At 41.7% G+C, this 26,710-nt stretch overlaps 1 protein-coding gene across 3 annotated transcripts in view; it reads left to right on the top strand.

Annotated features, from left to right (window-relative positions):
- LOC130120757 (mitogen-activated protein kinase kinase kinase kinase 4-like) overlaps positions 1–26,710 on the top strand; it is a 157,328-nt gene that overhangs the window by 82,456 nt on the left and 48,162 nt on the right. For 2 of the 3 annotated variants that reach the window (XM_056289475.1, XM_056289474.1), the window contains exons 4-14: positions 780–905; positions 5,667–5,777; positions 6,014–6,104; positions 8,243–8,373; positions 9,660–9,714; positions 9,934–10,012; positions 12,283–12,458; positions 12,881–12,953; positions 13,692–13,902; positions 18,245–18,406; positions 18,978–19,064. In XM_056289475.1, coding sequence (XP_056145450.1) covers positions 780–905; positions 5,667–5,777; positions 6,014–6,104; positions 8,243–8,373; positions 9,660–9,714; positions 9,934–10,012; positions 12,283–12,458; positions 12,881–12,953; positions 13,692–13,902; positions 18,245–18,406; positions 18,978–19,064 — 1,302 coding nt within the window. Of the gene's footprint in view, positions 1–779; positions 906–5,666; positions 5,778–6,013; positions 6,105–8,242; positions 8,374–9,659; positions 9,715–9,933; positions 10,013–12,282; positions 12,459–12,880; positions 12,954–13,691; positions 13,903–18,244; positions 18,407–18,977; positions 19,065–20,582; positions 20,910–26,710 lie in introns of all 3 variants that reach the window. The other variant, XM_056289476.1, reaches the window with a different exon arrangement.

Below are 26,710 nucleotides of genomic sequence, written 5' to 3'. Positions count from 1 at the left end.
CAGAACACAAAATATTACCTGCTTACAAACCGATGAGAAAACCAGCTTTTCATTCAGGCATTCAGGCCAAAGTTACTAGTAAATACCACAGTTCATTATCAGTTTTCACCATTATGATAGCAGTCGTTAGTCACTGTATTTAAAAGACTGCAGGTTATCTGAACCATAGTTGGTTACCGAAAATACCCACCATAATTGTCCAGTATTTGCCTGGTGGTTGATGGGAATGTTTCACCTTGCCTTCACACATTGTGCCTCCTGGCTCTAACAAACCAACAGAAGGATGGATATATGTGTTGTTTGCTTGGGTTCGCTCTATTACTTCATGCAATTACCTCCCCCACATCTTGGGGGCAAGAAGTATTTATTAATGTAACTGGATGGCTCAGTAGGTGAGAACGCCAGCTTTCCCGCCGGAGACCACGGGTTCAAACCCCGGCTGGGATGAGTTAGGAGTCCGTGGCTTAGACTCCTAATGCTGTGCAAGCCAGCTACCTCTCAGATGTCCGTCACTTTGGATAAAAGCGTCTGCTAAATGAAATTGTAAATTAATGCGCGATGCTAACAATTCTCTCTTTCTGTCACTCCAACCTCCTTTCTTTCCAACCCTCTCTTTCCCTACCTTCCTGCCTGTATCTCTTCTCCCTCTCTTCATCACTTTCCCTGCCCTCCTCAATTGTCTTCTCTTGCCACCCCCCTCTCTCAACTTTTCTCTACCTTTCCCCCCCTCTCCTATACTCCCTCTCTCCCTCTGTGTGTCAATGTCTCACCTTCTTCAGGATGAAGAGGAAGAAATTAAACTGGAGATTAACATGTTGAAGAAGTACTCCCATCACAGAAACATTGCCACCTATTATGGCGCCTTCATCAAGAAGAGCCCCCCCGGCCATGACGACCAGCTATGGGTGAGTGCAGAGCCAATGACTTTTCACCAAGCGCACGGTATGATGCGACAAGCTCCATGCCGTAATCCAGAATAAACTCTCATATAGGAAACCAGTTCAGACAACAAACTATAGCACTTACCAGTGTCTTGATGCACAGTACTAAACCCATCAGAATCAGAATGCTTTATTCATCCCTGAGAGGAAATTGGGTTCTATTACAGACACTCAAGCTCTAGTAAGAAAAAACTAAAAACTAACAAGATACAAGATAACAAGAAAATAGAAACAAATAGAAACAAGAAAAACAGAAACAAATAGCAATAAAAGATAAAATAAGAAATAGAAATAAGAACAAAATATATCAGCAAGCATGGTGCATGTATCACCCTATCTATACTGCACTACCACAGCACACAACAAATAGCACAAACAAAACCCGACAGGGTAAAAAAAGTCGAAGGATTAGTCCAATGACCATTAACTCAGTGTCTGACAGTCTGAGTCTGAGGGAGGAGCTGTAAAGTTTGATGGCCACAGGCAGGAATGACCTCCTGTGGCACTCAGCGGTGCTTTTCGGCAGAATGAGTCTATTATTAAAAGTGCTTCTCTGCCCAACCAGCATGTCATGGAGTGGGTGGGAGACATTGTCCATGATGGCACATAATTTCAACAACGTCCTCCCTCGGAAACTGCTGCCAGAGAATCCAATTCCACCCCCACAACGTCACCGGCCTTGCGGATCATTTTATGGAGCCTGTTTGCATCCACACCCTCAACCTGCTGCCCTAACACACAACAGCAAACAGGAGAGCACTGGCCACCACAGACTCATACTACATCCTGAGCATTATCTGGCAGATGTTGAAGGACCTCAGCCTCCTCAAAAAGTAGAGACGGCTTCTTTTAGAGGGCATCAGTGTTCTTAGCCCAGTCCAGTTGATCATTGGTTTACTGTACAGAATATCAGGCCATGCCATCATGAATACTCTGGCCCTTATGGTAGAAAACTGATATTTGAGATGTATGATATACATGTATTAAGAGAGCCATCATCATCATCATCATTGGCCGTTCTAAATTGTCCCTAGGTGTGAATGTGTGTGCATGCGTGCATGAGTGTGTGCGTGCGTGCGTGCGTGTGAGTGGGGGGGCACTGTGATGGTCTGGTGGCCTGTCCAGGGTGTCTCCCCCCCACCTGCCACCCAATGACTGCTGGGATAGGCTCCCTGAGAGCAGGATAAGCGGTTTGGATAATGAATGAATGAATGAATGAATGAATGAATGAATGAATGAATGAATGAATATAAAGAGCGGCAAGGACTGAGGTCTAAAATTAGATAATGGCTTTTTTGAGAAGAATTGAAATTCAAGTTCCTTTCGAAAATGGTGTGAAATGAGAAAAAGCTATTGTGCTTTGGTATATAATAAGAGATATTAATCACTGAACTTGAGATAATAACTTTTTACATAGCGCTTTGGATGGGGTTGCTGGTAAAGGATCTGAAGAACAAGCCTAACAAGCTAGTATAAATAACAGAATTTCACTGAGATGTCTGAATCTATTGCTAAGATGAATACTAGGAGTTTTTTTGTGTGTGGTGGTGATACTGCTAAAACAAATCTTTTACTGAAATATTAAAGCCAATTTAGTTTTCATATTAAAAAAAAGAGTTTGTGAAAGATGTGGGGAAAATAAGAAAGGCGTGATTGGTTGCTGTACAGTCAGACAGATCAGTAGCTGACAAGACAGGACGTGTCTCTCCTGGTTGCTCCATCACTCACTGCTGGTGATAAACTTAATGACTGAATTTTTATTACCCACTGCTGCACGACACTATAGGACTGTGGGTGTAAACGTGTGTCAGTCAATAATTTAACACCAAAGATATACGTTGTTTTTACCACTGATACAAAACATGTCATGTACACGAACATGCTTGTGGAAGTATGCATGCATGTATGCACACACACACACACACACACACACACACACACACACACACACCTGTCTCGCTTTCTCTCACAAAAGTATGCAGATATTAGCCCTGTGCAAAACAAGCAAACTGATTTGTTTGTATCTCATTTATTGAACATAATTTAAATATCAGCGGACGCCAGGGCCAGACAGTGGCAGACTGGGAATTCAGCTAGACCAAAATAAAAATATATGTACTGGCTGCAGTTGAGTTAAATTTAAATCCCTGATTTTTGGAATGAAAGACTTCTGCCTCAGTGCAGATGGTGACCATTCCTTCTTTTAGACCGACATGTTCTGCACATCACAAGCTTAGTGTTTTTCAATGTGTGTTTTCCCTGGCCATTAAATATGTAGCCCTCCTTACATAAAATATACAAAGCAATAAAAATAGACCATGTCTCTCCCGTCCCCCATTGAATCGCTTTGTCTCTGCTGTTTCTCTCGCACAAAACACACACATACACACACACACACACACACACACACACACACACACACACACACACACACACACACACACACACACTTTCCATCTGCTTTTTTCTGCTTCTCTCTCTGCACTTTTCTTTCCCTTATCACTCTCCTTTTGTGGTGCGGACTGCTTCTCCCTTGTTTCTGTGTCAACAATGGCTCCTTCCTCCTCCTCCATTCCTTCCTCCCTCTGGAGTGTCATGTTCGCCGGTTTGGGTTACGTTTAACTGCCGCCATTGGCCCCCGGGACTTTCCGCCTCCATCAAATAGATGGTCTGCCGAGTGTGAGAGAATGAGGGGTGTGGAGTCGAGGGTGACATAGGAGTTGATTTTCACTCCTGTCCCATCCTACTCCCACAAAAATGTTCCTGTCCCATCCCGTTCCCGTGTTGTGTTTTTTTTATTTTATTTTTTTTATTTGATGTTCTTGCCAACCTTTTCTTAGATTAATTTGTGTTCTACTGCAGTTTTTTATTCACACCATTTGGCCAGTATGAACCAGCCACCAGAGCAGACAGGAGAGAATAAAAAAGAATAGACAAGACCAGGTCAAAACCTAGTATATGGCTGGGCCGTGTATGGTCAATGTTTGAAACTGTGGCCAGTTTGTTACAGGGATAGTCAGTGGTAGTGTCTATGATGTGAATTCCTGAATATCAAATGTTCATTTACAATTTTCTGTCATGGTCCCAGTAATAATTTGTTATTAAAGTGTACTTAATTTGTATATCACATGACATGGTTAAGTTACGTTTAAGTAAAAAAAGGCTATAAATGCCGTTGCAAGAACAATACTTTCCACTCAGACCTTAGGATGTTTGAGTTGAAAGAACTAAATTTCATTGTAATTATAACTATACTATTATGTTAACACCCCCTCCTCTTTCATACGTTTCTATCTGCAGATGTCTCTAGTTTTTCTAAGACTCCCTTTGTATTGAGTGTTTTGTCAGATTGTTATTTGGGGTGCTTTAACCGAGCGCTCTCCCTCATGTCTCTCGTTGCATGGAGAGCTGGTTTTTCCTACTCTGCTCCATGCTAGACTGTTACACTATGTAGCCAGATGTGGAAAAAGCAGCAAAATCTTCCGTTCTTAGTGTTTAAGTAGTATCCACGAGCAGCAGTATATTCTGTCCTTTAGCATGCGCTAAATGTGGAATGAGTTGGATCTGCTATGCCGATTCATTTTGAAAGAGCAACGGCCAATAGGGAAACTTGTCGTTGGTCACCTGATCCAGCAGCCCAATCATGTAACTTCTCTCAGTCACTCTAAACATGGTCGCTCGTGGACATTAGCATTATGTTCAAAATAAAGAAAACAGTTTACTCATATTAGAACTGCATGTTTATATATAAAAATTCACCTGTTGTTATTATGATTCCCGGTCCCGCCCGGTCCCGTTGAATTTTTCCTGTCCCGTCACATGATGAGTAGTGAAACTGACTCCCATCCTGGGGGAATACCACGGGAATCATGTGGCCCACAAGATTCCCGAAAAAATGTCAGACTCTAGTGGGGAGTAGAGGAATAGAATAAGAGAGTGCTGTCAGTGAAGAGATAGGGAAATGAATGATAGAAGTGGGAAATGAAGATGGAGGGAGGGAGGGTGACAGGAGAAGAAAAATAGACAGAGGGAAAGGGATTGATCGAAGAAGATTAACACAAAGACAAATGGGAGAGAGACAAGGGGGCGGCATCATAATCAGGGCATGTTAACGGAGAGAAGGTAAACGAAGGGAGAAAAAAAAGATGGAGAAGGAGACAAAAGAGGAGCGGAGAGTGGAAAATTGAGAGATTTGACTGTGCTAGGTCTGGCTGGGACAGAATTGCTTGGTTTCATGAGCGTAGCCATTCTACGCTTCCTAGAAGGAGAGGAGGTCGTCTCTCTTTTCCAGAGCATAGACCCCCATGTTTGTTTTTACAGCTGCTTCCCTGACCTCTTTCCACTTTTCACTGCTATGGCTTCATGTTGCCTCTCCTCCTCTTTTTGTGTATGTGTGTGTTTGAGAAAGATTGCATGAGAGCCTGTTGGTCTATGTGGGAAGAGTGTGCACACTTGGAATTAAACTGGCTGATATACTGAGATATATAACTGCAGTTCTGTGTTGACTGTGTTTACTTGTGAGAGTGAGCGGGCGGGAAACGTGTGTGTGTGTGTGTGTGTGTGTGTGTGTGCGCGCGCGCGCGCACTACATGTCCTTGCATCAATAAATACATATAAACTCTTCAACGATGGCCTTTATCTGCCTGAATGATGGACTGTGCAAGTATGCTTGTACATATTTACATGCTCAAATGCTGAGTGAGTGACATTTTCTTCCTCCTGTAGTTGGTGATGGAGTTTTGTGGAGCTGGCTCCATCACAGACCTTGTGAAGAACACCAAAGGCAACACGCTGAAGGAAGACTGGATCGCCTACATCTCCCGAGAGATCCTCAGGGTCAGTTCCCATTCACTTAAATCCAATAACACCTCTGTGGCTGGCATTTGTAGTCCCCCCCCAAAATGTTGAGTGCTGATTTGGACAGATGTGGGTGAGGTTTCTATAACTGGCATACACGAATTTGTCAAAAGAGTAGCCTGCGTATTGTTTTGGGAGTTATTGATTATAATGTGTTATTGCACAATATTATAGAAATGTATAGTGTATAATTGTTTTTTGATTTATCTCCTCAGGGATTGGCTCACCTACATGCTCATCATGTGATCCACCGTGACATCAAGGGACAAAATGTTCTGCTGACTGAGAATGCTGAGGTCAAACTGGGTATGTAGAGGAGTCCAGTTTGGTGCAATTCTCTCAGCGCTGGAAGTTAATTGGTAGAAAGTTAGCTTTGAGTGTTGTAGCACAACACAGAATATCAGATTCAGAATCTGTTCTTTTGAGTATGTTCACATAAAGGGAACGTGACTTGGTATCAGTTCATTTGTTCATCAGTTACCTCTTATTTTCCAGTCTGTATCCCAGTTGCTTTTTGTAATCACATTACTCTATGTAATGACATCCAATTATTATTAACATTGGCTCCTCACCTTGCCCCCACAATCATGTTTTACTAGTCGGCTAAAAGGATTTGATGTTGAGGAATTGCCTCAACATTAGGGTGAGGCACCTAGATTTTTTCTGTGACAGGTCTTAGTCTTGTAACACAAGTGCTTTTTAAACTCTAAATCTGGACCCAACATGGATCAAGGGGCCTGGTTGTAATAGGCCCTGATATGATGAGCACAAGTTGATTTTTAATTGACCTGGCTCCCAAGGCAACAGACATTTTTTATCTAGCTCATTGTCTAGAATTTAAAAGACTCCTTCTTGCTGTGTGAACTCACTTAAAGTAGAGTCACACCACTTGCATTCACACTAGCCTTAGAATTTATTTACTTGGATCGAAGGCTCGTACAGATTGATTAAAATCTGAAGCAGGAGGCGTCCTGGTGCCTCAGTCAGATAAGGGGATAGCTAACTGGTCAGAAGTACGGAAAATTGATCTGAGTTTGGAGATGGAGCGGAGCTGCATGTAACTTAATTTTACTACCTGATTGATTTGTTTTTCAAACTTTAATCCTGAATCGAATATGACTCCGAATATTTTTTATATGTGATTTAACAGAGGGGGCTGTGTAAAACTTCAGTTTTATTCTCTTTGAGCTGAAGAAAGTTTGTAGCCATCCAGAATTTTATGTCTTGGAAGACTGTTATTAAGGTCAGTTAGTTTGTTGTAGTTATTCGGTTCTAGGGGGAGGTAGATCTGTGTCTCATCCACATAACAGTGAAAATATATGCTTTTGAATAATGTGGCCTAACGGAAGCAAATAGGTGGAGAAGAGGATTGGACCAAGTATGGAACCTTGGGGGACACCACAGAAGATGCGGGCTGAGGAAGAAGATGAGTTGCTAATAGAGATACTGAAAGATCTGTTGGATAAATATGAAGAAAACCAGTTTAAGGCAGGACCAGAGACCCCTGCCCATTGATTTAATCTGTGAATGAGAATACATTGATCTACTGTCTCAGGCTGCAGTTAGATCTTGGAGCAAGAGCACAGAGCAGTTACCTGAGTCAGCAGCTATAAGGGTGTCATTAGTTATTCTCATTAATGCATATGCATTGCTGTGAAGTGCTCTGAAACCAGATTGGAATTTTTGAAAAATGCAGTTTAGAGCCAGGTGGGACAACAGTTGGTTAAAAACTACCTCTCCAAGGATTTTAGAAAGAAAGGGGTGTTTGGAGATTGGTCTGTAATTGTAGAGGACTGAAGGATCTAGATTCTGTTTTTTTAAAAGTGGCTGGACAACTGCATGTTTGAAAGATTAGGGAACAGGGCTGGTTTCCAGGGAGCTATTGATAATTGAAAGAATGCTGGGGCCAATGGTGCCAATAACTCTTTGAAGAGTTTAGTTGGAATAATGTCGACAGAACAGGTGGAGGTCTTCATTGAAGAGATAATGTGATGAAGATCTGGTAAAATGATGGAATTAAGAGAATTTAGAACTACAGTGTATTCAGAGGAGATGGATAGACTTTACAGATGGAATAATACTAGCTCTGATGTAAAGTACTTTGTCTCTAAAGAAGTTAAGGAAATTCTCACAATTACTCTACAGATGCTTCTGTGAAGGAGGTGACAATTTTAGCATAATTACACTTTTTATAAAAGTGTCATATCAGTGTATCTAAGGATAGGAAACTGTTTTGGCCATGGGTCAATGTTTCTTCTGAATCAAAACATTTACTAGCCTAACTTGATATTTCAGATGCATAATAAACTTTGATAATGAACTTTGCCACAGCCAGTAATAATTACCACCAGCCTCATCTTAATAATTAACAATCCTGATGGAAACATATAGATAATATTTCACTCCTACATTAAATTTGGTTAAGCTATACATTGTTTTTCCAGTTGACTTTGGTGTGAGTGCCCAGTTGGACCGGACAGTGGGCCGGAGGAACACGTTCATCGGGACCCCATATTGGATGGCTCCAGAGGTCATCGCTTGCGATGAGAATCCAGATGCTACCTATGACTACAGGGTGAGAACAGAACATCAGAAACTGGGGCAATTTTAAAAAGCTAAACACAAAAAATATTTTTATGATTGATAGGGAGAATGTTGCTATAGTGACCCGACCAAACATATTTAGGTCCAAACATTTTGTGAGTAAAAGTACAGATGAATGTGTTATTCTTCCAATATCAGAAATCAGGAACAGTTTATTTGTCATTTCATCTTCCGTACTACGTACACAAAAGAAACAAAATTCCGTTTCCCCCAGCCTACAGCAGAGCAACACAAAAGACAAAAACACGTATCCAAAAACAACAACACCAAAAAACACACAAGAGAACAAAGCCAAAAAAAAAACAAAAAACCAAACCCAAACAGCCAACAACACAGTCCAAAAACTCCACTTTCCAGAGAACGAACTTCAGCCAGGATGACTGTCGGAACTGCCGGTCTGCATGGGCTAGCGTTAGCCCAGCCTGCCCCGCCTCCGCATCCCACCAGACCGCCCTTGGTATTTCCCCCTCAGATGCAGCACCAGGCAGGGCCGTGGTCCCTGCGCCCATTGGACGCAGCAGACCAGGCTCCCTCAGCCAATCCAACGCCAGCCAGACACCTTCAACACACCTCCCCCACACTCCACACGATGACACAAATGCAGATGCAGACAAAACACTGCACAGTCGGCGCTAGGTGAGGCTGCCGCCAGACTGCCTTGGTGTTTCCTCTTGGGCAGGGTCGTGGGCTAGCAGTTAGCTTAGCCTACCCCGCGGGCTGTCAGACCACCCTCGGTGTTTCCTCTTCGTGCCCACAGGATGCAGCAGACCAAGCACCCTTAGCCGATCCAGTGCCAGCTCTCCCAGCCAAGCGAAATCGATGATCAAAATAAAACTTCACACAATGACACAAACTTAGATGCAGACGTAGATGTGGACAAAGACACTGCATAATCGGTACTGGGTGAGGCCGCTGCAAATGCGAGTCCGCGCTGCCATCTTCCCCATCGCCCCATCTTATCTGGGCTTTAATGTTTAGTTGTATAGTTAAATAAACAAATGGTTGAAATGGACCATCTGAGATATGATTGGCGCTTGTATCAATTATGTAACAGACTGCACAGGTTTGACAATAGTGTTCAATCTCTTTCTGATTGGCAGTGCTGGCTAAAGAGTCATCTGACTAAAACACTACTAACTATTCCAGGGACACACTCCACTAGTGTGGGTACCAGAACATAAACATAAAGGAGAGAATTGTCTTTAGACTGTGCCGTAGAAATGAACACACACACTGACCCATTCTGTTTCTCTTCAGAGTGACCTGTGGTCTTGTGGAATTACCGCCATAGAGATGGCTGAGGGTGCTCCTCGTAAGTACAATCAGTTAACTTATAACTAGTATCTTAATGCTGGCTCTGCTCGTTAAGCCCTATTCACGATTCACTTAACCTTTCTGTTTTTCCTGGTAATGTCAAACCATAAACATCAACGGTACCATAGCAAGAAATGTTAATGTTACATATGAAAGAAACAACTAACTCTGCAGTCCTGTATTTCTGACCTGCATGGGGCTTTCCGTTTTTTTCCAGCACTGTGTGACATGCATCCAATGAGAGCTCTCTTCCTCATCCCCAGAAACCCACCGCCTCGACTCAAGTCCAAAAAATGGTGAGATCATTTTATTCCTTGATTCCTATTCACTCTTTATATTTTAGAGCTATCATACGATCATACAGTGATGCTGGAGTCATTCTTGTACGTCTCAGTGCACTGGATTTTGTCTTTACCCTCACTCTATGTAAACCTGCAGATGAAGGTGCCAGTTTCACTATGAAATACACTTTTGCTCCACCCCAAAAGGAAAAGATGAAGGGAAAGTTGAAGTTTTACTTGATTTTCAGCTGTCGAATGTTGGAATGGTCAACAATTGCATCCTTGTGATGCAGTGGAGTTAGTTATTTTAAACCATGCAGACCCACCCCCATTGCTTACACTTTGTGATCAATCTGTGGAAATTGTCAATTGATTTTAAGTATCTAGGAACACACATGGATAACAAATCAATTGTCACGGGCAGTGTTGATTCTATATGTAAGAAAGCCGGTCAGAGACTTTTTTGGTTTGGGGTCAGTCATAACATTTTGGAAAAAGTATATGTCAGCCTGATAGAGAGTATTCTTGTGTTTAATATCTCTGTCTGGTATGGACATTTGACATTAACAAATAAAACATGCTGGCTAGGATCGTCAAATCAGAAGGAAAGCTAGTAGGCTTCAACAAAAGTCATTGGATGACCTTTACAGTACAGCTGTACATAGGAAAGCTTTGTCCATCGTTGGTGACACTAAACACCCCCTCCATACTGAGTTTGAGTTGCTCCACTCAGGGCGATGCTGGTAAACAAAAAGATCTGTAAGGGATCTTTTGTTCCTAGTGCAATAAATTTCATGAACAAACTTCATTAATCTGCACTCTTCTGCGTTGAATGTATGCTGTACACTGTGTGTATCTTGTATTAATTGTTGGACAATTGTGTGTGATGTAATGGAATTTGCTGTATTGATATAATGTGATGTTTTTATTGTATCTGGTGAGATCTAAGATGGTTTTCCAGCCTCGGCTGGACAATAAAGTTCTATTCTATTTATATGCTCATTTAATTCTACCATTTAAAATTTCAAAAGATAATTTAGGGCTGGATTAATCTTCAATAGATTCTAATAATAATGCAAAACAGATTCACTACAGAGCTGTTACATGGGCTACAACTGTATGTTGCAGCCTTGCTTGGATGTTAGAGAACTGAACGGTGGGTGAAAATGGGTTGAATATTATTTAGACCCACTAGGAGACCCACGATCTCCTAGTTTCTTTTCCTGTTGTATATTTGTTATCCTGCCCCTTATATTATATTGACTTTATAGACGTGAGCTACTGTTCAAGACTTGCAAGAAGTTTCTGTTGTGGGGCGTCCGGGTAGCGTAGCGGTCTATTCCGTTGCCTACCCACACGGGGATCCCGGGTCGAATCCCCATGTTGCCTCTGGCTTGGTCAGGCATTCCTACTGACACAATTGGCCATGTCTGTGGGTGGGATGTGAGTATGTGTCCTGGTTGCTGCACTAGCACCTCCTTTGGTTGGTCGGGGTGCCTGTTCAGGGGGGAGGGGGAACTGAGGAGAATAGCATGATCCTCCCAGGTGAAAAGAAGCGGTAGTCCGCAGTCCTTCCCGAATTGGCAGAGGGGGATGGAGCAGCGACCGGAAAGGCTCGGAAGAGTGGGGTAATTGGCCGGATGCAATTGGGGAGAAAATCCGAAAAGAAGAAAAAACGAAGTTTCCATTGTAAATCTGCTCTCAACACATGCTCAGCAATGGTGCCACACCTACACTGCCTTGACTATACCTAGATGAGGGCTTAAACCTTGGCCAGGATAACTCACCCGATAATATCCAATCTTACCCAAATTTACCCAATTTCCCCTCGGGGATGAATAAAGTATTCTGATTCTGATTACCTTCAAACTCAGCCACAGCAGTCGAACGGAATAGCTGTTCAACTCTGTTATTTTTGCTCTAATTTCTGTTCTTATGAAATGTATGTAAAGTTATGAAATCTTACTGCCTTTCATGGCCTTGAATTTTATTATTATTCAGTCTATATGGGCTTTTTTCAGCACCTGTTTCGATATACCAGTATATCCTTCAATGTATTTAACAAATGTCACTGGCCAATGCTTTCATCTTAAACATCTGTACTTGTGTATCTGCCGCAATGAGCTACACAGGGAATTGAACCCCTTACCCGGACAATGTAAGTGTTCTGCTCTTCCAGTTGAGTTACAATGGGAAGGGAAACACTCACCCTGGTGGTGTTAGTTCCTTGCATATTTAGCTACAGAGGATTAATTATATTTATTCATCCTATCCCTTCCCTGTAGGTCTAAGAAGTTCTTCAGCTTCATTGAGGGCTGCCTGGTGAAGAACTACACTCAGCGCCCTCCCACAGAGCAGCTGCTGAAGCACCCCTTCATCCGGGACCAGCCCAACGAGAGGCAGGTCCGCATTCAGCTCAAAGACCACATTGACCGCACCAAGAAGAAGAGGGGGGAGAAAGGTTAGTCCTTGTGGGAAACCTGTTGTAGGTTGAAGGGTCGGTCTTTGATCCTCTCTGCAACTGGCCCCCATTCAAAAGATTTCCCATTCCTGGTCTTTTGTTGCAAAACTAACAAAATCCACAAGATGACAGGGCAGATTGAACCAAGTAACCTTTGTAATTTGCCATTTGATGAATTTTAAGTTCCGCCGCCATTATCAGTAATCTCACCAGACACTTTGACTCTTAGAAAAGAACATACAAAAGAACTCTGGAATGATTGCTAGACACCAGAAGTGGCTGGAAGAAGATTATAAATGTACTTACAGTCAGTGATTTTCCAACCCTCCTTCAAAGCCTCCAACAGGAGTTGTTACTCTGTAGACTAAAGATGTTTAGGTTACTTTTTTTTCCATTATGTTCTAATTTAACCTCCTCTGCAGATGAGACAGAGTATGAGTACAGTGGCAGCGAGGAAGAGGAGGAGGAGACACCTGAGCAAGAGGGAGAACCCAGGTGAATATCTGTTAATGAAAGTTCTAATTCAGTAATATTAATATCCAGTATATTACATTATAATGCAGTTTAGTAACATTTGGTATCCACTGGGGTAATGTTGGAAGCTATAAAATTGTGCGTGCCTCTTGGATATGGTGAAGATAGTGCCACAGACTAGCTAACAAAGAATAGGTTTTATTGGCCAACTAAGTTTACATGGACAAGGAATTTGATTTGGTGGTTTAGTCATAAACCTCATGTTTGATGTAACTAAACAAGAAAGATTGTAGATGTATAAAATTATAAAAGCAATAGTTTTTAACAATAGAACAAGCAATCTGATACATTGGTGTTGTATATTGTATTATTTTATGGGTTTAGTTGTTATTTCAGTTTTTATTGAAATGTGGGTTGCACCGAGAATGGGTTGTGATCCTTTTCCAACTGGGCTCCCACACAATATTTTTACAAATTATTTATAGTAGCAACTCTGTAGCCGAATGAGCGCATTCCACATGGTCGCAACTGTCACCGGTTCGAATCAGGCTGGCGACCTTTGTTACATGTCTTACCCCTCTCTCTATCCCAATTTCCTGTCTGCCTCCACTATTGCTATCTAATAAAGGTATAAAAAAAGAAATCGGATTAAAACTTTTATGGGCTGAGTTTAAGAATCAGTTTATCTAATTACCGAGCTAGCGCTTATGCTAACAACAAGTACACTAGCCAACAACTTCCCCTCTCCTCTTCATGTAGCTCTATTGTGAATGTACCTGGGGAGTCAACTCTGCGGCGTGACTTCATCCGCCTGCAGCAGGAGAACAAGGAGCGGTCGGAGGCCCTGCGCCGCCAGCAGCTCCTCCAGGAGCAGCAGCTTCGGGAGCAGGAGGAGTACAAACGCCAACTACTGGCTGAAAGGCAGAAACGCATCGAGCAGCAGAAAGAGCAGAGGAGAAGGCTGGAAGAGGTATATGAAAAGAATAGTGTTCAAAACATTTTCAATTTGTGGGTTTATCAGAGGCTATTTTACTAACGACACATATCTATCAATTTTCACATCCATGGATTAAACTTGCTCTTTGGCCGAATTCCAGATACCCTGTAGAAAAATCTTGCATGTTTGCTTGACGTCTTAGTCTCGTTTAACACTTTTCTTGCTCTGGATAAACACTGTTTAAGGTTGTCTGTGTGTCTTGATCTTATTTTTCCCTTTGTACTTCTGTATCAGCTAAAACTTCATGGTTGTACCTCTGTTGTGTACGAGGGTACATGAGCTAATATATCTCTGTGTAGTCTACTTTGCCAGTGAAGTTGGAATGACAACCCTTATCGACAACCTGAAATTTCAAAAGCTCATAAATGTACAGATACTCGCACGTGTGGAAACATGTTTATTCAGAGAAATAGAGAAGTGTGAAACATCATACAGTGAGTCCCATATCAATACCCCCTGTTGTCTGTTGTTGACAGGTACAGTAGTAATTAGTGTGATGATTTTGGAATTTGGCCCAGGCCTGACCTTACACTTCACGCCTTTACTTCACAGAACATGACTGTTCTGGTTGGCCTCTACTTCACCAGCGAATTTGGGAGTTTTTTTTTTCCAAACACTTCGCCCAAATTAGCTAGCTAGTTTAAAGCAATTGATTTCAAAGTCTGAATCAATGATTCAAGAATAGTTTACCTGGAGATCCAAGCAGGACTTTTAAAGAGTGCACTTTATTGCCCACATATTTGATAGACGTGTTGCCTAAGATACCGTAGCATGTAGTCAATAAGGAATATTCAGGAGCTACAAGCCAGTATGCAGCTACTTCTTTTTCCCTTTATCCTGCACCTGGCCTAAAACAGGTTGGATGTGCACACAACCCACAACCGCTCTACCTTGCCTAAGATACCCCATGTTACTCTTATGTGGGGAAATAACAATGGAGACTAAAATCTCATATCAAAATAGTCATCGTTAAACATTGTCTTGTTTTGTTAACTTTGAGTCACATGAGGCAACAGTGGAATTTAAAGTCATCCTAATTTTACAAGCAATCCCTCTGTAACACTGTGAAAGTCCCTTGGGACTCTGCTGTAATCTATTTTAAAAAAATCTGTTTTAAGATTTTGGCTGTTGCAATGTGCTGTAGTTTAAGTGAAAAGGAAGTTGGAGGAAGGACTTTTTAGTGGGGGGTTTGTGGTCGTGAAACAGATTCTTGTTGGCTAAGTCATACAATAGACTGCAAAATCAATTTTGGGCTGCGAGGCAATGTAATTTAGTTAGCATTCCCGTAGGAGAAGTCTGAACACCCCATCTCATCCTCCATCCCTCTCCCCTGTTGTAATTAGCCTTTATCTCAGTGAGTCGGGTTCTTCATCGGTGTCTCCGAGAGCTCGGCTACATTTACCCTTCCTTTTTCTGGTTGGAGAGGAGTACTGGGGCCTCCTAAGCGATTAGCAGATGAAGAAAAAAAGTTGTGTGTGTGTGTGTGTGTGTGGGGGGGGGTTGGCAAATAAGATAGAAATAAATTCTCTTATATTAAAGTGAGAAAACAAATGAGAGTAAGACAGAGGTCAAATTAAGTACATTAGGAAAAAAAGGTGGTTGGACTAAACAGATAAATGGCAGTGTGGGGAATGAAAGAGAGGAGGGGGGGGAGACAGAAAAATGGAGTCAAAGAGCAGAGAGGGAGAGAGTGAGAAAAAAAGGTGAAAAACAACATGTCTACCATTTGTTCGTTTGTAGCCCGCAGACAACAGCTGGCTCGCCAACAGTAGGGAGAACAGTGCTCAGGGGCATATGGGCAGGAGCTCAATTACTGTTGTCTGTTACACATTTTCACTCCAGATATATTCTGCTGATGTGGCTGTGCATGTCCCGTAGCTACACATGCACACCCAGTGCACTCATAATGTGCGTTTAACTTAGCTTAGAGTATATATGCATCAAGGATACAACCATTAAATCATACGTTTTCCAACTTCCCCATGTTACATATCACTAAACAGCCACGTATTTGGTCACAAGCACCCTTTGGAGATGTGTTATTGCCACTGACTCCTAGTGTAAAGTATAAGTGTCTACACTGTACATCAGGAGATAATTGTGAAAGCCAGTGATTAGTCATTTTTTTCTACATTCTCTTAATTGCTAAAATGGTAAGCTAAATTTAGTAAGGTTACATTTTAGTAATGTTACCTTACTGAAATGTAAAAATACTAAATACACCTTTACAGGCACAAGGCCACAGTGGTTAGTGGGTAGGAAACAAGACTGAATTGTTTGCACTTGTGTTTTCGCACACATTCGTAGTCTTGGGTTATCTTGTGATTCGTGACAGTGCATGTGGATCGGGTATACAATACATTTGAAGGGGATCCCGCAGGCCTAGTTGAACTCAAGCCCATGTCAGTGAAATACCAAATTCCATGTCCTGTTTGATATATTACCTCTCTGGAAGCACAAAGATTGGATTTGGAATTTGGAGAAACATGATGCATCACGATGCTGCAAAACCACACTAAATACCCTGCGGCCTTTGCTTTACCTTTTCACAAGATGATGACAGGCATAATGCCTTTTTTTTTTTTAATCCCTCTGCTTTGAAAGCTAGCTATTAGATAACTGCCAGTCAGACTTTTCCCAGATTAAATGATTAGGTTGTTAATACAGCGCACAAAATGTAAGATGCCTCGGTGCTCCCTACGATGACCCACTGCAGAGCAAGTTTTTCCTTACCATTTTTAGCTGACCTTGTGGCTGCCTTTTTACATTTTATATTAAGAAGCAAATTCAGGCCACTATGTCAGATGTGTGACAGTTCCCACTAACCACCTGCATGCTGTTAGCTATCATGGTTTAAAGTTCTTAAAAGAAGCATCTCCTTCAAATGTCTTGTTCAGCTTGCATCATCTATCTGATAAAAGGAAGCAACGGTTTTAAGGAAGTTAAAATTTATGCTCACTAATGCAGTCTGCAGCATAGAACTTCTCTCATCTTAGTAGATATTATTAGTAGATTTACTGATTGAATTAGTTTTGCCCTTTTTGTCTTTCATTCCTTAAGAAAAGCATTCCTGTAAGAAAAGCACCCTATATATGTATGTATATCTGCTATTATTATGCATATCGGTGCGTGCTGCATGTGGACAAGAGCGGATCCACACTCGGGATATCGGATACTTTTAAACCTCAGATAACATAGATGTGTTTCTTACACTGTAGGTTGGGAACTAAACTTTTTTTTTTCTTCCCCCCAATTGTACCTGGTCAATCACCCTGCTCTCTGAGCTGCCTCGGTCACTGCTCCACCCCCTCTGCCAATTCGGGGAGGGCTGCAGACTGCCACATGCTTCCTCCAATACATGTGGAGTCGCCAGCCGCTTCTTTTCACCTGACAGTGAGGAGTTTTGCCAGTGGGACATAGTGCATGGGAGGATCACGCTATTCTCCCCAGTCTCCCCCCCCCCAAACAGACACCCCGACCAACCAGAGGAGGCGCTATAGTGCAGCAACCAGAACACATACCCACATCTGGCTTCCCACCCACAGACACGGCCAATTGTGTCTGTAGGGACACCTGACCAACCGGAGGTAACATGGTGATTCGAACCGGTGAGCCCGGTGTTGGTAGGCAATGGAATAGACCGCCATGTTACCCGGAAGCCCCTGGGAACTAAACTTGATTGCATTATTGTTTTGGTGAGAGAATTGTCATGCTGAAAATTCTTTCGATTATTAACATCTTCTCAGTGTGAGTTTGCAGATTATTATCAACGGTGAAAATTCATCTTTGTAAGTGTCCATGCTAGCATTGCAGCTGATCAATGGGCACTGTCTTAAGGGCTACATTAACAATGAGATGATATGCTACAATAATAAATATTACATTATTTATCACAGTTAATGACAAAAGGTGATAAAACATCGCTTTATCAAAAAAGAAGGATATGATCAAGCTTCATATCTAAGGTACTGCCTGGGTCATATTGCTATACTTCATAAAAATGTACTATGATCAGTGAAATGCTTTTTTGGCAAACTGAAACTGCAAAAAAAAGAGGTAGAACAACAAGTAAAAAGGAATAAACTAAAATGCAAAAAGTAAAAAAATCCGGGTAGTATACAGAAGGTATACTCCAATAAATATCTATATACAAATGTGCAAAGAACTGGGTTCTGTCAGGGAATGATACTGCATTTCACTGCTGAGTGCATGAGTTTGTAGGTGTGTGTGCATGCATGTAGTTTGTCCACATTCGTTTTGGTGGCTTTGCATTTCTTACCACCTGTTCTCTGTCACCTCCTGTGGTCATTCGTAGCAACAACGGCGCGAGCGGGAGATGAGGAGGCAACAGGAGCGGGAGCAGCGGCGGCGCGAGCAGGAGGAGAAGAGGCGCATAGAAGAGATGGAGCGACGCCGCAAAGACGAGGAGGAGCGTAGGAGGGCCGAGGAGGAGAAGAGGAGGGCTGACCGAGAACAGGTACGAGTGAGGAACAGAGAAGTGTCCTGTTCTTCAAGCACTGGTTATGCTATACTTTGTTTTGTTTCGTCTACTAAATCAGAGAAAATGATCTGATTCAAGCATGAGCTGAAACATGTTTTTTTATCCCTTTTTATACGAGTTAGGAGCATGCATTACTGATGTTTTAGATGCCAGTTTCTTTTTCCCCTTTTTTTATATACAATCAGAGAAAGTGGTCTGATTTTGGCCCATTTTTCATGTACTTAGAAATAGCTTCCAGGTTTAATCAATTTGGCATTGATTTCATCGTTTACAATTTTTGACCATCTCATCTTTGTTTAGTTGTGTTAAGATAAAAGTTTAGTAATTCCTCTTCCACAAGAAAAATGCCACATTTTTCACTCATGTATACATATTGATAGTATGAACAGCTTTATCTCCAGCAACTGTCTTGTCTGTCTTCTGGTTCCTTTTAGTCATGAAAAACTCGCCATATAAATGTCAATTCTAGACACATGTTTATGTTACAGTGTTGTTGTCAGGCTGTTGTTAAACTACTGGACGGGGTGGGTTTGTGATTGATTGACAGGAGTACATCCGTCGTCAGCTGGAGGAAGAGCAGAGGCACTTGGAGATTCTGCAGCAGCAGTTGCTCCATGAACAGGCCATGCTGCTGGTGAGTGTTCCCAGCCCCATGCTTAGTCTGGGCTAGCTGCCATTTTGTTTTGAGTTCTTCTAATAAGTAAAATAGAGTGCCCCCCTTTCTCAGTTCCCCTTTCCTTCTAGCTCTCTGCTCTCTGCTTACCTTGTTCTTTTTCTTTAATTCTCTGTCTCCAAATCCATTTCCTCGCTGCTCCCTCCTTCGAACTTTCTGTTCAAAGTCGTTGCTTTTTAATATATGATCCTCAAGTTCTAGGTTGTTAAATTTTAAATTGCACAGGTGCTCATTTTCCCTCAGTTACTCAAAGTTTCCTAAAGGTAGATTTGTTTTCCATCCAACCTGAACTCAAATCAAATTATTTGGTCTTGAGTCACTATGTTTGAAGGGAGCTGTGAAATGTGGGGGTTGGAACATCACAACCTCTTTTTTTTTTTTTTGCTGCGGAGATTGTGATGTTTATAGGCTTTGGTGGTGATGTCATTAGGAAACAACTCGTCCAACAGGAAGAAAGGGTTTCCCTTGTGTCTCCACCCCCCCCCCAGATGTTCTACATTTTCATGAGGGCAGTGATATGGTTATTTGTAGAATTTGTGAAACTTTTTTTTTGTTTATTGAAGGCCAGAGTGAGAACTATTGAATCCTCCAGAGGTTATGGAGGATACTTGGATAATGAAAAGGATATGACCGTTCATATCCCTCCGCCTTCCATGCCTCACACCATGTTAATCATTGGCTCTCTCTCGCCAGTTCCCACACAGTCATCATTCGTACGCTTCAGGCTCAAATATCTGTTTCCTTTACATCATGATTGGCTTTCACAATGGGATACAGTCATAGCTTCTCTTAAATATTCAAACATTTTCTTTGGCTAAATTCTACAGAATTTAGCCCACATATGCTTGAGTCAAATTATTCTTGCCATATATGAATAAAGCTTCTGGCGATAAGCTGCAAGGCTCTACTTTCATAAAAATCATTTGCATGTTATAGTACAGCAGTATAATTTCTGTTGATGCATTTAAACTGCTGTAGCTGACACAGTTGTGTTTTGCAAAGCTGAGGGGACCTGCAAAAATTAGCTTGTATAAAGTTAGATGGTACTGGTTCCTTATCTCTTGCCGGGATCTGAACTGCTTTCAACACCAGGTTTTCAAATCTTTTCCTGTCCACTGAGAACAAGGAAGGAGCAAAAGGTAATAAAGTAGTAAATAATACTGTGTGAGGTAATGATTATTGCAACACTGTTTTAATTATAGCCATTGATATGTTAAGTTTGATCATGGTTGTTTTTGGTGGTAGAAAGGCATTTAATCTAATCATGCTTGTTGACTTACACCAGTTTACTTGAAAAAGGCTGAACAGTAGATCATTTACTTTACTATGGTAGTTGATATGGGTGGTATTGTATATTTGCCCTCAACATTCAACAGCAACAACAATGTGGTGTGCATAGAGTCAAAGAGTTTGGGCAGACACCCAGCTTGTTAAAAGCCTTCCTATCAGTGGCTCAGCTTCCCCATCCCCTGTACTTAGGAGTACAAATGGCGGGAGCTTGAGGAGCAGCGTCAAGCCCAGAAGCTCCAGAGACAGCTACAGCAGGAGCAGGCCTATCTGCTCTCTCTTCAGCAGCAGCAACAGCCCCTAGAAGTTAGCAAAACAACCCAGCAAGAGAGTCCCAAACCTGCCCAGAACCCTGAAATGGAAAGGGCAGAGCTGCAAAATGCGGACATTGAGAGGTCAAGGTCCCCACAAAATCCCAGTTTGGAGAAAACGAAAGACACCAAGCAGACAGCTGAACTCCAGGGCTCCACCTCTGACTGTATGAGAAGCTCTGCCCCAGACTCTGAACCAATCAGAGAGGTGAACTCTTCCAGCTCGCTGCAATGCGATACTGATGGCTGTAGAATGCTTTCCTCTGCTTGTGTGTACTCACTTTTGGTGTGTTTTTCTTACATGGTGATAGCTAACTGTTGGTGTTGGGATGCGATTTGCACAACACCCTAGTTGACTTAACTTTCTCTCCAAACTACTGTGGATCTCATCGCATAATATTCTATGGTACAAATTATATATATATAATATGTATACATATAAAATGTGTATATATTATATTATAAACATATATAATTAAATACAAATTATATATGTGTGTGTGTGTGTGTATCTATAGATAGTAAGAAAAGAACAAAAGAAAAAAAATGTTCCCCTACATCTATCTTAATATTCCGCTCCTCATTTGTGAGCACTTTTATCGACAACATTGATGGTTTCTGGAAAAAAAGCTCTCTCTCTCTCTCTCTCTCTCTCTCTCTCTCTCTCTCTCTCTCTCTCTCTCTCTCTCTCTCTCTCTCTCTCTCTCTCTCTCTCTCTCTCTCTCTCTCTCTCTCTCTCTCTCTCTCTCTCTCTCTCTCTCTCTCTCTCTCTCTCTCTCTCTCTCTCTCTCTCTCTCTCTCTCTTGCTCTCTCTCGCTCTTTATATATATATATATATATAATTTTTTCAGATGTGGATACTTCAATTTTGATGCTGCCCTTTATCTCTTCCATAAAGTGGACAATACATGCCAGCCTTGCTTTCTCAAGAATCTCACCCAAACATGCGCAAAAGCAGGCTGTCAATAAAATGTCTCTTACAATGAGCCATATTTATTTAGCTTTCAGATTGGAGTTGACAAAGACATGTAAATATATGACGAAGGTAGAGTTTTTTTCTGCTCATAAATGTGCATTTATTTATTATATAGCCTATACTCTATCTTCTTTATATTCAGATACATCTTATATTCATTTCATATATTTGCATATGACTTATTGGCATATATGTGTGTGTGTGTGTGTGTGTGTGTATGTATGTATATCAACACGGATACAGGGAAAAAGATTTTAATACATTAGTTGAACACTCACAACACCATTGATGGTTTTGGAAAAAATGCAATATATATATATATATAAGGGCGGCACGGTGGCACAGTGGTTAGCACAGTCGCCTCACAGCAAGAAGGTCCTGGGTACGAGCCCTGGGGTAGTCCAGCCTTGGTTGGTCATCCTGTGTCGTCCTTTGTGTGGAGTTTGCATGTTCTTCCCGTGTCTGCGTGGGTTTCCTCCGGGGGCTCCGGTTTCCTCCCACAGTCCTAAGACATGTATGTAGGTCAGGTGAATTGGCCATACTAAATTGTACCTAGGAATGTGTGTGTGTGTGTGTGTGTGGGGGGGGGGGGGCCCTGTAATGGCCTGGCGGTCTGTCCAGGGCGCCTCCCCGCCTGCCACCCAATGACTGCTGGAATAGGCTCCAGCGGCCCTGAGAGCAGGATAAGCAGTTAAGATAATGGATGGATGAAAATATATATATATATATATATATATATATATATATATATATATATATATATATATATATCCCATATAATTTCCATGGCAGTTTATCGTGTAGCCTATATACATCGTTAGGCTCAATATACAGTATATGGTACATTCATCATAATTTAACTTAACCCCACTGACCACAACTCAGCATTTTTAATCCTTTCTGAGTTTAGTTGGTCATTTTGGCTTTTACTGCCAGGCCAGGACGGTACATTTTTTCCCCCTCATGAAAGCACTTTGAAGTGACAGTCAAGTGTGAATCGCCCCATGTTAGTTCGGGCACTGCTGTCTTTTAATTAGCCCCACTGTTGATTATTTCTCTATGCTAATGACCTACTAGACCATAGAGATGCCTCATTAGCACCGAGCATGCATCCCTGTGTCTTCCTCCGACACTCGGCTGTTCACATAGTAAGCCTTCATGGAGTGAGACAGGGAGTTATAAACTTAAACTGGCTTCAGTGTTATTTGCTGCTAATTTGTTCGTTTTTACCCGATCAGAATGCCAGGTGAGTGGGGTTGCACTGGTAGGTTCAGGCTATAATTGGCATAAAGATTTGATGGTTTGATGGGATTATTTTCAAGTCAATATGTGTTAAGTATGCGTTTTCTGAGACTGGTAACGTACTTGACACTATCTGAATTGTCTAGTGGTAAACCCCACCCATTTGGTACTCAAAACTAAACAGTAAAACCAATTGGCTCATAATAAGACCAAAGTGTGCTGTGACGTAGAAATAACATTTACATATATTAGCCTGGCATATTTTGAAAGGCTTAGAAATATTCAGGAAAATTTTAGATTTCACATTTATGTTCTGAAGAGGCGGGAGGTCAAGCTTCCTCTGCTTAAATATGTCCAATATTAATACAAACATCCCACCCTGAAAACAAGGACTGACAGGTCCTAGAACCATTGTTTGACGTCACACGCAGCCATTGTTGAAATCCCACTTTATGAACTTATCTTGGCTCCGTCTTGCATTAGTTTTGTCTACAGTCGTAGCCATTGTAGGACTCCCCCTAAATGCATTCATGTTGCCTCCATTCTACAGTGGTACTGTGCATGATGATCAAACTCTCACATGAAGCATAATCTCTCATCAGTTCCAGATTGGAACCGCAGCCTAGGTTTTAATGTAAATGGGTATATCATAACGCAAAACTCAATATCTTCCAACCAAATGGTTTCCGGGCCATTCTTACATGCTCTGATAACTGAAGTGAACAATTCCTCTTCTGGCTGTGGGCTGGAGTCAAAGTGAATCGGTCATTAAAGAAAGTATGCCAGAAATGTGGGATTGCTACCGTTACTCCATCTGTAATACAAAAATATAATCATTTTTGTTGGAGTGAATCTCTCTGAAGTAGTTAATTGTTATATTAATCTCAGTACCCCAGAAACAATGTAAAATCATCTTTATTCTACTGAGACATTTGCACCATCATAATTCTTCTAATTAAGCATGTTCTTTTCAATTTTGGAGCCAGTTTTGAATAGTGTCTTAAATACATTTAGAGAAAAAGCTGACCTCAATTTTATCTTTAATTTGAATATCTGTAGCTTGAGGTGCCAGAAGCTCAGGCAAGATTTCTGTTCCCTGAATATTGTATTCTATAACCTTATAAGACAGTAATTGAGCATTAGTAGCAAATTAAATGTTATCATTTTGGTTTTTATAAGGCGATCATCATTTATCTATTGTACTTTCAAATACTTTGCAATAATCCTGCTATATATATATATATATATATATATATATATATATATATATATACACTACCGTTCAAAAGTTTGGGATCACCCAAACAATTTTGTGTTTTCCATGAAAAGTCACACTCATTCACCACCATATGTTGTGAAATGAATAGAAAATAGAGTCAAGACATTGACAAGGTTAGAAATAATGATTTGTATTTGAAATAAGATTTTTTTTACATCAAACTTTGCTTTCGTCAAAGAATCCTCCATTTGCAGCAATTACAGCATTGCAGACCTTTGGCATTCTAGCTGTTAATTTGTTGAGGTAATCTGGAGAAATTGCACCCCACGCTTCCAGAAGCAGCTCCCACAAGTTGGATTGGTTGGATGGGCACTTCTTGTGTACCATACGGTCAAGCTGCTCCCACAACAGCTCAATGGGGTTCAGATCTGGTGACTGCGCTGGCCACTCCATTACCGATAGAATACCAGCTGCCTGCTTCTGCTCTAAATAGTTCTTGCACAATTTGGAGGTGTGTTTAGGGTCATTGTCCTGTTGTAGGATGAAATTGGCTCCAATCAAGCACTGTCCACTGGGTATGGCATGGCGTTGCAAAATGGAGTGATAGCCTTCCTTATTCAGAATCCCTTTTACCCTGTACAAATCTCCCACCTTACCAGCACCAAAGCAACCCCAGACCATCACATTACCTCCACCATGCTTAACAGATGGCGTCAGGCATTCTTCCAGCATCTTTTCATTTGTTCTGCGTCTCACAAACGTTCTTCTTTGTGATCCAAACACCTCAAACTTGGATTCATCCGTCCACAACACTTTTTTCCAGTCTTCCTCTGTCCAATGTCTGTGTTCTTTTGCCCATCTTAATCTTTTTCTTTTATTGGTCACAAGGGTTTTCTAATCATCAATTAGCCTTCTGAGCCAATGAGCAAACACATTGTACCATTAGAACACTGGAGTGATAGTTGCTTGAAATGGGCCTCTATACACCTATGTAGATATTGCACCAAAAACCAGACATTTGCAGCTAGAATAGTCATTTACCACATTAGCAATGTATAGAGTGTATTTCTTTAAAGTTAAGACTAGTTTAATGTTATCTTCATTGAACAGTACAGTGCTTTTCCTTCAAAAATATGGACATTTCAATGTGATCCCAAACTTTTGAACGGTAGTATATATATATATATATATATATATATATATATATATATATATATATATATATATATATACTACTACTACTACTTTCGGCTGCTCCCGTTAGGGGTCGCCACAGCGGATCATCCGTTTCCATTTCTTCCTGTCTTCTGCGTCTTCCTCTGTCACACCAGCCACCTGCATGTCTTCCCTCACCACATCCATAAACCTCCTCTTTGGCCTTCCTCTTTTCCTCTTCCCTGGCAGCTCCATATTCAGCATCCTTCTCCCAATATACTCAGCATCTCTCCTCCACACATGTCCAAGCCATCTCAATCTTGCCTCTCTTGCTTTGTCTCCAAACCGTCCAACCTGAGCGGTCCCTCTAATATAATCGTTCCTAATCCTGTCCTTCTTCGTTACTCCCAGTGAAAATCTTAGCATCTTCAACTCTGCCACCTCCAGCTCCGCCTCCTGTCTTTTCGTCAGTGCCACTGTCTCCAGACCATATAACATAGCTGGTCTCACAACCATCTTGTAAACTTTCCCTTTAACTCTTGCTGGTACCCTTCTGTCGCAAATCACTCCTGACACACTTCTCCACCCACTCCAACCTGCCTGCACTCTCTTTTTCACCTCTCTACTGCACTCCCCGTTACTTTGGACAGTTGACCCCAAGTATTTAAACTCAGATGTCTTTGTCACCTCCACTCCTTGCATCCTGACCATTCCACTGTCCTCTCTCTCATTCACGCATAGGTATTCCGTCTTGCTCCTACTGACTTTCATTCCTCTTCTCTCTAGTGCATACCTCCACCTCTCCAGGCTCTCCTCAACCTGCACCCTACTCTCACTACAGATCACAATGTCATCCGCGAACATCATCGTCCATGGAGACTCCTGCCTGATCTTGTCCGTCAACCTGTCCATCACCATTGCAAACAAGAAAGGGCTAAGAGCCGATCCTTGATGTAATCCCACCTCCACCTTGAACCCATCCGTCATTCCAACCGCACACCTCACCATTGTCACACTTCCCTCATACGTATCCTGCACCACTCCTACATACTTCTCTGCAACTCCTGACTTCCTCATACAATACCACACCTCCTCTCTCGGTACTCTGTCATAAGCTTTCTCTAAATCTACAAAGACACAATGCAACTCTTTCTGGCCTTCTCTATACTTCTCAATCAACATTCTCAAAGCAAACATCGCATCTGTGGTGCTCTTTCGTGGCATGAAACCATACTGCTGCTCGCTGATCGTCACCTCTCCTCTTAACCTAGCTTCTATTACTCTTTCCCAAATCTTCATGCTGTGGCTGATCAACTTAATTCCTCTGTAGTTGTTACAGTCTGCACATCGCCCTTGTTCTTGAAAATCGGTACCAGTATGCTTCTTCTCCACTCCTCAGGCATCCTCTCACTTTCCA

This window comes from Lampris incognitus, chromosome 11, assembly GCF_029633865.1.
Source record: "Lampris incognitus isolate fLamInc1 chromosome 11, fLamInc1.hap2, whole genome shotgun sequence".
NCBI classification, from domain to species: domain Eukaryota; kingdom Metazoa; phylum Chordata; class Actinopteri; order Lampriformes; family Lampridae; genus Lampris; species Lampris incognitus.
The sequence above is the reverse complement of the archived record's forward strand: the minus strand, read 5'-3'. Positions and strand labels throughout refer to the sequence as shown.